At 41.9% G+C, this 12,800-nt stretch overlaps 1 protein-coding gene across 1 annotated transcript in view; it reads right to left on the bottom strand.

The window, feature by feature from the left end:
- Positions 1-3,161: 3,161 nt before the first annotated feature.
- The window catches only part of RUNX2 (RUNX family transcription factor 2), a 211,331-nt gene continuing 201,692 nt past the window's right edge, over positions 3,162-12,800 (bottom strand). Inside the window, exon 6 of the mRNA XM_043510130.1 lies at positions 3,162-4,068. Within this exon, the coding sequence (XP_043366065.1) occupies positions 4,019-4,068 (50 nt within the window). The 3' untranslated portion in view covers positions 3,162-4,018. The remainder of the gene's footprint in view (positions 4,069-12,800) is intronic.

Raw genomic sequence — 12,800 nt, 5'->3', positions numbered from 1 at the left:
GTAGAGAGAACAAGAGTAGACAGGAGGCTGGTGTTGTTTTTTTTAAAATAAAAGTCTCTTGCAGGAAACAAGCAGTACCCTCCCCCTCCCCCTTGATCTGCTATTCATTACTGCAACCAAACAGCAGTATGGCTAGTGAATAGATGCTAGACACTGGAAATCTGTGTTGTATTTCTCTGCCACTGGCTTGCTGTGTGGCCTTGGTCTGTAAAGTTTTAGAAATCTGGTGCCTGAATGCCCTAATTTGCGTATTTGGTTAATTTAATTTATTTGCCCAATTTAAATGATAGCAAGTGCCCTGATTACTTGAAATTAAGCCTGGCAAGGCTCCCTCCAGCAGGGAATGAACTTTATGATCACAGGAATTGCTGTGCTCCTGACAGACTCCCTGGGTAGGTGTTCAGGTAACTCTGGTGGCTCTGTGGGTTCTGCCCTTGGTTGCTCCTTGTCCTGGGGCACTGAGTGGGGGCCTGTGGTTGGGTGAGTGCCTCACGGCATGGGCTGCTGCTTGCCCTGGGCTGGAAGGGGGATCTGGTTGGGCTGGCAGCCCCTAGCTGGCTGATTAGCCCTGGCTGCCCCCTTGCTCACTGGCTGAGGTAGAGGAGCAGGCTCTGGCTGCCTTTAGACAGCTGCCTCCCAGCATCCCTGCACAACAGCTGCTTCACACATGGACCTTTATTCTCAGGGCAAGTTGCTTAATCTTCCCAGGCATCAGTTTCCCCATCTCTAAAATGGAGAGGATGATGCCTACCCTCCTTTGTGATGTGCTTTGAGAGCTAGACATGAAAGTGCTACATCATTGCTAAGTCTTCTTAATAGTTTCATCAAGGGTGACCTTGTGGTTAAAACAGTGATCTGGGCTCAGACCCAAGCCCTGCCACAAAATCCCAATGTGGGACTTTGGGCAAATCACTTCACTGCTTGGTGCCTCAGTTTCCCATCTGTGAAATGGCGATAATGAAATCAACCATGCACCAGTGTAGTGAGGCTAAACTGATGGACATTTCAAGGTGCTCGGACATCGTGGCCATAGAAAAGCCACCAAATACATACAATGTTGCAAATATATTGGAATCAATTTTTTTTTTATTGTGGCAAATAGCTCTTTCCCAATCTGCATCCTGGATAACTGCACCTGTACATAGCATGTCAGTTTTGTAGCAGGCAGGGTATCTGCTTCAACAAGGGCTGAAAGCAGAAACGACTGCAATTCAGATTAAACCAACATAATAGGATATTGTTGTTTATTCTCACTTTGCCTGATGCTACTTTTCCTGACATCCTGGGGTAATAATGAATAGCACTTTTAGGCGGCTTCACAAATATTATCTAATTATCACACACATACACCTTGAGCAGGTAGGTCAGTTTAACTTCGTTAGCCCCCAATTGACAGGCATGGAGAAGTGGAGTGACTTGCCAGCTGCCACACACACTCAGGCCCTAAGAAATTAGGGGCAGGGACTGTCTTCCTTATGTTTGTAAAAGGATTGAATACACTCAGGGTGTTCTGTCCATAACAAATAATAACCGAAAATAAGGGAACTGATTTTATTTGGAGAGACTGATTGGTGGTAAATAAAATTACTGAAGCCACAGGAGAAAAATGGTGATGACAGATACCTAACTGTTGTTCCTTTTTATGGCCAGAATGATTGCCAAGGGGCTTATTCCCAAACAGATGGCATGTCTGTGAACGAGCTACATAATTTAAGATTTCTTTACGGGACGAGGATGCTGTGGATTTGCTCACTGGATTCACAAAGATCATCTTTGATGTGCTCTTTGCATGCCCGGAGAGAGAAAAGGGGCATCTCCAGGCACATCTGTCCCTTGGTGAGCCAGAAGCATTCTCCAGCCTGCCTCCCCTTCTCCCAGTTCTCCTGAGGTCTCTGACTCACCTCCCCTTGCTGTATCTGATCTGAATGCTTTCCTTTTTATGTTTTCTCACGGCTGCCGGTATTCTGCTCTGCTTCTTGGTCGCTACATTTGTTGCAAAATTTCCCACCTCCTCTGACCTGGCTGCTGCGGCATCTTGGGTGTTCTGTATTTGAGGCTGCTTCAGCAGCAGGCTCCGAGTCCATTAATTTTCCAAATTATAGCTAGCTCAGCAAGCCGTTCATGAGCAGCAAAGTGGGGAGGCTAGTTTTGCGGGAGGAAAGGGAGTTAAATTGCTGGATTTTTTTTTTTTTTTTAGCTTGGAGTATAGTGAGGGCAGGCGGGAATGGATGGGTGCTGCTAAGCATGATAACTTTCCAGATACATTTGGGCTGCATGCACCAGAGTTGCAATCAGTAAAGGGACCGACTTTCCTCTCACTAGAAGAATCAGGCCCTGAGCAAAAAAAAAAAAATGCTCTACCTTCGGAACGGTGGCAGGGTTTCGCAGTTGGGGGGAAAACGGGCAGTTCTTGACTTCAGAGGAGTTGCTCCTGACTGACACTGGTGTAGGGCAGAATTAGGGCAGATCTCTTGCTACATTTTAAATAGCACTGAGCACACTGATGTTGCTTAACAAATATACTAGTTAATAATCATACTCACTAACTTGAGAAAGGAAGGTCTGGTGATCAGGATGTTAGCCTTGGATATGGGAGATCTCTGCTCACTACCCTGTTCCACCATAAGCTTCCTGTGTGACCCAGGCAAGTCACTTAGAGCCAAATCTTTAGAAGTACATAGGCACCTAACTCCCATTGATTTCAAGGAGAGTTAGGTGCCTAAACACTTTAAAAATCTGGCCCTTAGTCTTGCTGAGCCTCAGGTCCTCATCAGTAAAATGGGAAAACATCAGTAAAACAGCACCTTACCTTGCAGGGGTATTGAAAGAATAAATATATTAAAGATTATAAGGTGCTCGGATACTATAGTAATGGCAGGGCATATAAGTACTTTTGATAAATAATAACAAAGTAAACACTCTTCCTATGTAGTTGTCATTATGTAGATTACATTGGTTTTTTTAAAATGATTTTAATCAGTCATCTTATTTGTCTATCGCTGCTGTGTAACATGGAGATTTAGAAGCACAGTGTGTGTGTGTGTGTGTGTGTGTGTGTGTGTGTGTGTGTGTGTGTGTGTGTGTGTGTGAGATGAACAAATTTGCACGTTCTCATTAAAACATATGGCCCATACTTACCCCTCCCCCTTCAATTTAACGAGAACAGTGGTTGCCACAGAAGAATCTGCAAGCATATATGTAACACTCTTTGGGCCAGATTCATCATTGCTCCATGTAGTTATTGATTTCAGTGCAAGGTTGGAGCACAACAGTATGGGCTGAACTCTCTTCTGATGTAAATGACACAACTCCATTGACGTCAATGCAGCTATATCCCCTTACTCCAGCAAAGAGTTTAACCTGGCCATTCTGATTTGATAGCGTATTTCACCCGCTTTGCATGGGGGTAAAGGACTGCACATGGTGCACAGCAATAGTGAGTCTCTCACCTCCAAATTATATCCATTAGTGTAACAAAGGCTGGATGTCGAGTGTCTTTCCGGACCAAATCCAGACATGACTTACGTTGACTTCAGTGGAGTTCTATGGAATGTAAATCTGGGTGGTGTATTGAACTCTCTGTATATCTTCTCTTGGTTTTATCATAAATTGGCTTATTTATTAGAAACATTTTAGTTTCAGTGCCCTGATTCTCTTTAAAGAACACTGTGCTAGGGTTTTCTTCACTTTAGTAAAATCTACCCTTGTTGCCATCTGTCCCTTTGGCAGGCTTCTCTAGCAGTTATCTTGGCTTTTTAGAAGTTGCCTCTGGGTTTGTCATCTGGTTAGGCTGTTTGCTTGTCTGGGTAGTGAGGTCCCTTAAGACTGCAGCATCCTTTTATCTCACCTTGGCTTCATTCTGAGCCATTCATACAATTCCATCCCTTTGGAAATGTGTTCCTGCACAAATCCCTCAGGAGATCTGGGAATGAAGTGTGCACTGCACTGGGTGTAATATACATGTACTGTTGGTATGTCCAGGCATGTTTTGCAGGAAACTCAATGTGTCTGTAACTCTTCAGTTAGTCTTAGTTAAGGTGAAGGCCCTCTGTAACACAGTTCCTCTGTCTAGGAAAAGAAAACATTATTTTTATACAGCGTACATACTTAAAATGTCCTCACATGTCATCCAGCCCCAAATTGTCCATCTACAAATGTGTCCTCAGAAGTTTGACACATGTAAGAGCTGGGGATGGCATTTTCAGAAGTGTTTAGCATGGGCCTAATTCTTCTCCCACTGAGTTGAACCAAAGCTGAGCACTTTTGGGAATGCCACTGTCTGATCTAAGGGCCAGATCCAGGGCTGGTGTAAATGTGCACAAGTCCATTGATGATGAGGCTGTTCATCAGAATACTACTATTCAGAATATACAGAATAATAGTAATCTTCCCAAATACAGTGTATGGTTGAGTGGAATGAAGAAGCCCCAATCAGGGATTCAGGCCTCATTGTGGTAGGCAGTGTATGTACATACATGAGCACACACATTAAAATAATAGTCCCTGTCATGCTGAAGTGCAATCATTCCAAGGTGGGGGAAATGGTTAGTGGAGGTGGTGGGCTGAATTGGAAGGCATCACTAATTTTCCTTGCAGGATACTCTATCAAAATAACAAAATAAATAAATAAAGACAGTGGTAGATTGTGTCTTCTCATCACTGAGTTCCTTTTTGCCTTTAGTCTCTCAGCTATAAATAGGAGAGTCTGTACCCTTTGGATCATAGCAACAAACATGAACCGTGGAAGATTCTCTCAAGTCTTTCCATGTTCCTTAGTTGTTCTCCTGCGAGGAGACCATTACACAAACAAACAGGCTGCTTTGTTTGTTCTGTCTCTGAAGTCACAATTTCTTCCACTAAATGTTTATACATTCCAGAATCAAGTAACTTGACTTGCTTCTTGGGAACCCAAGGGTGGTGATTCAGACTACTTCCTTATGAATTTGAAGATGCATGCTCAATGGGTTTGGGTAATAATGTAATTAACCTGTTTTTAGTTGAGGCTTAACATTCTGCTGAAATCAAAACACAACTAACATTTATTTTGGTGGTAATGGGAGAATATTTTCTTAAATAGTAAATTCAGTGCTGGTGGAAGGATGCAGACTTGGCAGCCTTTCAGGCTGAGAGCCTGATCCAAATCCCATTGATGTTAATGGGAGTCATTCCATTCATTTCAATTTACTTTCACTCAGGCCCTATAATATAGCCATAGAACAGGTAAGGCACTGCAGGCTTCCCACACAACATACCACCAGTGTCCTCAACCCTTACCTGGAGGAAATGCAAGAAGAACTTAATGGCCCAGTCAGCCCCTGGGCTCTTTTTGGAATGTTCAACCAGGAATTCTAGTGTGGGTTCCTGTGTTATGCAGGGATCAGATAGATGAGAGCACCAAACAGCTTGGTCACTACTGATTTGGGCTAGATTTGATCCTGTGACCTAGAGGCATGGAATCTATTCCTGATGCACATTCATTCACTGCTTTTAAGTTTTCTCAGTTACTCATTCATCTGTGAAGCTGTTTCTTTTCCCTTATTTTTATCTTCCCTATTCAGTTCATCCTGATTTCCCCCCTGATTTTTTTTTTAATATACAAAAGAACTAAATTCTATAAACCCCTCAGTATTGCTATCTGGCCTTTTTGTTTTTAAACTTGGCATCATTTATGAAGTTTCCCTTTGTACACTTTCCTGTTCCTGTATTTCAGGCATTCAAGTATCATATGCAATAACCATACTGTGGTTTTCCCCTGGAAAGAATTGTATTGTATTGATGGCAACTGTTGTAATGCATTTTCATATCAGGATGATGTCTGAAAAAATAAACTTTATAGTGTGTGCTGCACAAAAATCTCTGTGCTTCACTAGACGGTGCAGAGTGTATCTGTGTATATGTTGTGGAGGGCAATCCTGCGTTGAACTGTGGAGTGGACAAAGTGACCTAACAGGCCTTTTTTACCTGCAGTTTTGATGATCAATTATTACAATATAGGTCTGTGCAGGACTGTAATTTCAGCAGTGATTTTGTGTGTCTGTGTGTGGTTTAGTTCTGGAACAGCTGAGTTCATGGTGCAATGCAGAATATTATTTCCATCCTCAGTTCAGTGTCCCACTTCTTTCCACAGGGCTGGCCTTAGACACAAGCATCTACTTGGCTGCTGCAATTGTGCTCTGACCGGGGCCGTTTAATTTGCCTTTTCTGCCACTAAGAGCAGTGTGCGGGGGTTAAGCTGCCCATCAAATCTTAGCTTCTGGCTACAGAACTTATATTATGTGTGGAGCAGTAGTGCTTGGTGGCCTCAGACAGGAATCAGGACAAGATTGTACTAAGCACTGTATAAGCAAGTAAAGCAATGACAATCTACACCGAACAAGCCATGGCCCAGCTTCCACTCCATTTTGGTAGCAGACCAGAAGGGAAGGCGATTTGTGGACCAGCAGCTTCCTCTCCAGCAGCTAGGGATAGCTAATTCTCAAAAATCTATGAGGCTGGCTTCTCTTTTCCTGTCTTTGTTTCAGCACTGTCACCTCACCTCAAGAATCTCAGCCAGCAGCGCCTCATATCCTTGAGAACTACCTGTGGAAATCTCTCTATGGGATGTGCATGCTCTGTCTTTGATTGTGAGAATCAAAGTACGCAACCCGGCCTACTAATGCAAAATGCCCACCTGGCAACAAGTGGCCTGTTACAAGGTACGGACTCAGTTTAAGAACTGAGCCTGTAGTTTGTCATTTACTCCAAATTTGGTATGATTCCTTGGTTGGTTGGTTGGTTGGTTGGTTGGTTGATTTCTTCACCTTCTGCTGCTCATAGAAATATGCAGTATGGAAATTGGCCTTTGTTTTAGGTGCCACCTGTTTCCATTATATATCATCCCTACCAGTACTTGTGGTCTAGTTTCTTACATTATTAACTGGTTCATAATTTAACACTCTTTTTAGATTTCAGCTCTTTTGTCATTTCAGCATCCACTTTTCCTATTTGAGATAGTTTGCTTCCCTTTCTATTCTTTTCCTCCGCTTTTGATCCTCTTAGGTTTAACTTAGCTTGTGAGCTGTCACATTGCAGCTCTGTTTTCATGTGTCTCCTATTACTTCCTTTAGCCTTCTTGCCACCTCACTTTTGTGACATCTTATCTCTTTCTGGGCTTTCTCTCCTTGTTCAGTTTTGCTTTATTCTGATTGTAATGTTCTGGGTTGTTGTTTTTTTTTCATTCCTCAAGTAGGTCACTTGTTTGGGGGCTGTTGTTGGTTTTTGTTTTTTTTTTCATTCTTTTTCAATTGACATTCTCTCCACTGGCTTTGAGCAAACTGGCTTTATTTCATCTTCCTCCAACACCCGGTTAAATGAACTTAAATCAAGTCCCTTCTTTTAAAGTATTTTGGGGAACTTCTATAGCCTGTGTTACACAGGAGGTCAGACTAGATGATCACAATGGTTCCTTCTGACCTTGGAATCTACAAATCTCTGAAGTTAAAACAGAAGTATTTCCACCATAATTTTTGCAATTCTTGGTTTTGGTCAGGACAGAGAGTGGAAATGCCAAAATACAACCGGAGAGACTGTTCTCATGGGGCCTGATTGTGATCTCACTCTACGGCCTTCACTGGAATTACCACTGATGTTCCTCTACATTTGGGGCAACTCTCCAAATTAGTGGGGGCTTGTTTAACCTGAACCTCAGGGCTCTTTGAGGTTCAAGTGTCTTTACTACATATTCACAATTGAAATCATTACTTAATTTTTAATTAATATGGTCACATTATTTATTTGCATACCATAAAGTAGAAGGGGGTTGCCACCTGTCCCAGTGCAGAAGAAACTGCCCCTCCCCTTCCTTCTCATTTAGCTCCTCAAAACAGCCTTTTATCTACCAGTGAAAGGAAAACCTTGACACCCAATGCAGGAGTGCTAATGCTTCAAGGCATGGGGATTTCTTAAATCTCCACCTAAAGAATTTTAGCAAAGTCATTATGATCTGATGGCTTTACGGTGCCTTCAACTAAATGAGATAGATGTTCTCGGTCCCCTTCCTAGTGGACAGGTGTCCACATTACCAAAAGATAGTGGCATAACAAACACTTTTTGTTGGTACTCTCAACAGACAAGACAAAAATGGAGTGGGCTATGGAGACCCAACACCACCGTAACACTAAGAGTTTGCCTCCACAGATCAGTGTGGTCGATATAAGAAAGCGTCCACTGTGCTGGTGTCTGAGAGGCACCTATTATATGGCTAAGGAGAAGTTTTCAGTTCCAATTGGGACTTCTTGCCAACACTAACTTCACTTTTATACAAATCAAAGCTTGCTGGAGACAATAATTGTTCCTTTCATGTGTCTGAGACTTTTTGCCATCATGAGCTCCTCAGGAAATGTATACTTTTTTCACCTCAAAATAGTCACTCGGGTTCATATTGTATAGTAGTAGTAGTATTTATTTGTATTCTGGTAGTATCTAAAGGCCCTTTTCAGGGTTAGATATTGTACATACATGCGGTGGGCTTGCCTCATGGGATAGACCTACTAGTCCTAGCTGGGTATTGCCTCTTCTATCTCTAACATTAGGATGCTGCAAAACCCTTTGGAGAATAGCCTATTCTGGTTTCTGTACAGTGCCTGGTTTATCAGTTAGCTGTTTACTGTGGATGGGACACGAGCATGGCATTTTCTGTGGAAAGGTATCACCCTGAGTTCCTGGAATCAACTGAAATCTTTGTTACTCACTACTTTAAAAATAGAGTCTCTTACTGCCTTGCTTTGTCACTGTCTGGACTGTCACATCACATTCTTAATCCTCGTCATTTCTGGTTTCTGGGGCATTTGATGGAGCTAACATTTTTTTCTTTTCTTTTTAGCAAAACTCCATCTTTTCAGGGTTTATCCGTTGCATCCTGAGTTTATTGGTAACAAAACAAGACTGCCATCTTAAAACTGAGACTAAGCCTATGGCAAATCTGATAAATGTTTTAGACTTTGCACCACAGACCCCAAATCTCTCTAATAATATCTGTTTCTGTGGGTGGGGATTTATTGTAGTGGTAAGAACATGGGACTGGGAATCAGGAGACTCCTAAGTTATCTTCCAACCTCTACAAGAGACTTGTTGTAGGACCTTGGGTGAGTCACTTATTTTGGTTCAAGCTCATCTCCAGTGTTCTGAGTTCAAGAATTAAACTAATAACTTGGCAGAGGTCATGATCAACATGACAATGTCCTTAGAAGGAAATAATACATGGTTCATTCAATGGGTCCAAGTACTTGGAGTTCCAGAGCATTTGGAAAGTGAGCTCTCCACAGAATAAGCTTCCCTGAGAAGCTCAGGGTAGAATTACCACATGCTTCTAAACCTATTTCTAATGGAAATACACACACACTCCAAGGCTTTGTAGATACGTCAACATTTGGAAGCTAAATAGAGGAAAGCTTTTATTATCGCTAGCCATTTAAAAATAATTAAACTTCTGGATGACTTTATAATGAGAAAGACAGTGTGTGCTTTGGATCGGGTGAGTTTACTATCTAGATGTAGCTAAGTCTAAACTGCCCCCCTTTTCCCACTCCCATAACTCAGTGAGGAGTGTTGAGTGGCACTGTTGAGAACTAGTGCAAGTTGAAGCAGTAAGAAACTTTCAGTTGAATCAGGACAGAAATGATAGGGATGAATCTCACAGGGACCTTGTCACCTTAGTTTAGGCCCAGAATTTAGGTTCTGTAAAATAAGAAATGAGTAGAAATATTTCAATGAATTAAAAACAAAAGTCATAACCATATTGCTCTGAACTCATACCAAACAGCATTGTTTTTCCTGGTAAACCAAGCCACTTTACCTACATTTTTTTGTTTGTGAAGCACTAGTCTTACCTGTGGCGCTGTATAAATGAGTACCAATAACAATACTTATCGGAACCCATTCTATACCAAAGTGAAACAAAAGAGTCCAGACCCACTGCCCAAGATGGGGAAGTACAAACAAAGAATGTAAAAGAAAATAATGAGGCCAGACTCGCATAGCTCAATCCTCTGCCCCCATGCTATTCAACATCTGTGTGAAGCTGTTTGGGCAGTTGGTGAAACTGCAGGGGCTACAATGCCAGCAATAAATTGATGGCGCTCAGGATGCTTTCCTGGAAAGATGTGCTTTAGCCAAACACAAGTTACTGGGCTCAATACAGGGGTAACTGGGTGACATTTTATTGCCCATATTATACAGGAGTTCAGACTAAATGATCTAATGGACGGTTCTGGCCTTAAAATCCATGAATCTGAGTGCAAAATTGTTAGGAGATCTGTTCCTGGAATAAGGAACTTATTCTTGCAACATAAAAGAATGGCATCTGCATTCAGACCTAAATGCTAAACTCATTTCTTCAACATAGCTCTCCCACGATACATTTTTCACATTCTCACACAGCCCTACAACACACAGGTTCACTTTTACACAGAAACATAAAGACCAAAAAACCCCAACAAATACTGTGTAAACTAATCAAACTATTTCCTCCCCAGGCTGGGAAGGAAAAAAGAGTGTGAGAGGGTATTATTTCTATTCTTAAATCATAGAATCATAGGCCTGGAAGGAACCTTGAGACATCATGTAGTCCAGTCCTCTGCACTCAAGGCAGGACTAAGTATTATCTAGACCATCCCTGACAAAAGCTCCAATGATGAAGATTCCACAACCTCCCCAGGCAATTTATTCCAGTGCTTAACCAGCCTGAGAGTAAAGAAGTTTTTCCTAATGTCCAACCTAAACCTCCCTTGCTGCAATTTAAGTCCATTGCTTCTTCTATCCTCGGAGGTTAAGAAGAACAATTCTTCTCACTCCTCTTTGTAACAACCTTTTATGTACTTGAAAACTGTTATGTCCCCTCTCAGTCTTCTGTTTTCCAGACTAAATAAGCCCTTGGTTTTCAGTTTTTCCTGGTAAGTCATGTTTTCTAGACCTTTAATCATTTTTGTTGCTCTTCTCTGGACTTTCTCCAATTTGTCCACATCTTTCCTGAAATGTGGCGCCCAGAACTGGACACAATACTCCAGCTGAGGCCTAACCAGCACGGAGTAGAGTGGAAGAATTACTTCTCATGCCTTGCTTACAACACTCCAGCTAACACATCCCAGAATGAGGTTCGCTTTTTTGCAACAGTGTTACACTATTGATTCATATTTAGCTTCTGGCTACATGGCACTTGGATAATTCAGTAACAGGTACTATATGAGTATCTACATACATATTTTTTAATATATGGGCCCTGATCTCTGGGTATGGCCAAATGGGCACTGACTTAAGGGGAGGCAAAGGTGGCTTTACATTACCTACATGTTCCCCTGATCCTGAGGTAATTGGGAGGCCAGTGTGGTCCCCAGCACAAAGTAAGGTAACCTAAGGGCTGCTTTATAACTGCATATGCAAAACTATATGTTCAAGCAGTCATGTTAAATAGGTGCATAAATTCTGCATCCACATTTGTATAGGTGTAGTTAAGAGTGCAGTTCTAAAAATCAGATGCAATCTTTCCATCATGTCACAAAGATCATTAATCTACCAGAGCTGTCATCTGTGAACATCACTCAATAGTAGAGGTGAAATGTGTAATTGTGAGGCACAGTAACCTAGGTCAGCTTTTTCTCCTGGTCAGCGTATCAAACCATAGTAGTACAAGATATGATGTAACCCTGCTCAAGAACAATACCCTGCACTTCTCTAGCACCTTCCATCCACGCATGTGAAAGCACATTGCAAACATGAATGGTTTTATTGTCATCCTCCCACACCTCTGCCAGGTAGGTATTGTGATATCAGTGATGCAGATGAGGGAGCTGAAGTACAGCAAAGTTAAATGATACACAAGGTCTTCCAGAGAGTCTGTCGAAGAGCTGGAAATTGAATATGTCTCTTGACATCCAGTCCTCCATCTTAACCACAAGGCTGTCCTTCTTCCATCTATTAGAACTACGCTACTGCAATATAATAAGCAGATAAATATAATAGACTAAGAAAAAGAAAGGGGGCAGGAGAGGGGAAATAAAAAGGAATGGCTCAAAGATGCTGTTTTAAATCACTGGTTTCAGTTTGGAGTTTTACCATTTTCTATGGCAAGGAATAAGTCACGTAAATTCCATGTTAACAGGTATTTTGTACAGTCCCATAAAAGCCAAGGGGCCATGCGTTTTTAAGACCTTTAAACTATAGTGAAAAATTCAAGCCCGTGACACTATACTGTTCAAAAAATCCTGAAAGGCAAGGAGAGTAATGTAACGCACACAGCAACTGGTTTGAACAGGGATGGAAGCAGAAGTATGAACTGGATTTTCAGTCCTGATTCTGTGATCTTGCTGCCAAACAGGGGTTTGCAAAGCAAAGGCCTCTGAATATTTCTCATACTTCTTGGCTTATTCTCTTGGTGTTCATCTTAACAGAAATCAGCTGTTCCCCTCCTCACTTAGCCAGTATGTTGCAGGATAGAATTTAGCATCTGCTCTGGCTAGTGTTAAAAAATGAGAACATCCTGCTATGTTAGGAGAACACCACCACTGGCAATAAAAAGGCAAAGATCATTCAAGATTCCAGAGACCTGCTTAAATTAATCTTTCCTTCCACTTCTCCCTCAATGGATAGAGACCACTGTTTGCCTTTCATATTCCCTGACATTTCCTTCGCTTGCATTGTGCTCCTGATTTCCTAGAATTTGGGATCAGGGTCGTTCTCTTTTTGGGAGAAGCTGCACAGAGGAGTTGATCTCGGAGCAGTTTGATGCAGTAGGTAGGATGAGATCAAGCTACCAAGGACTTTTTTTA

Source organism: Dermochelys coriacea, chromosome 3, assembly GCF_009764565.3.
Source record: "Dermochelys coriacea isolate rDerCor1 chromosome 3, rDerCor1.pri.v4, whole genome shotgun sequence".
Classification (NCBI taxonomy): domain Eukaryota; kingdom Metazoa; phylum Chordata; order Testudines; family Dermochelyidae; genus Dermochelys; species Dermochelys coriacea.
Note: the sequence above shows the minus strand (reverse complement) of the source record. Positions and strands in the feature narration are given on the sequence as shown.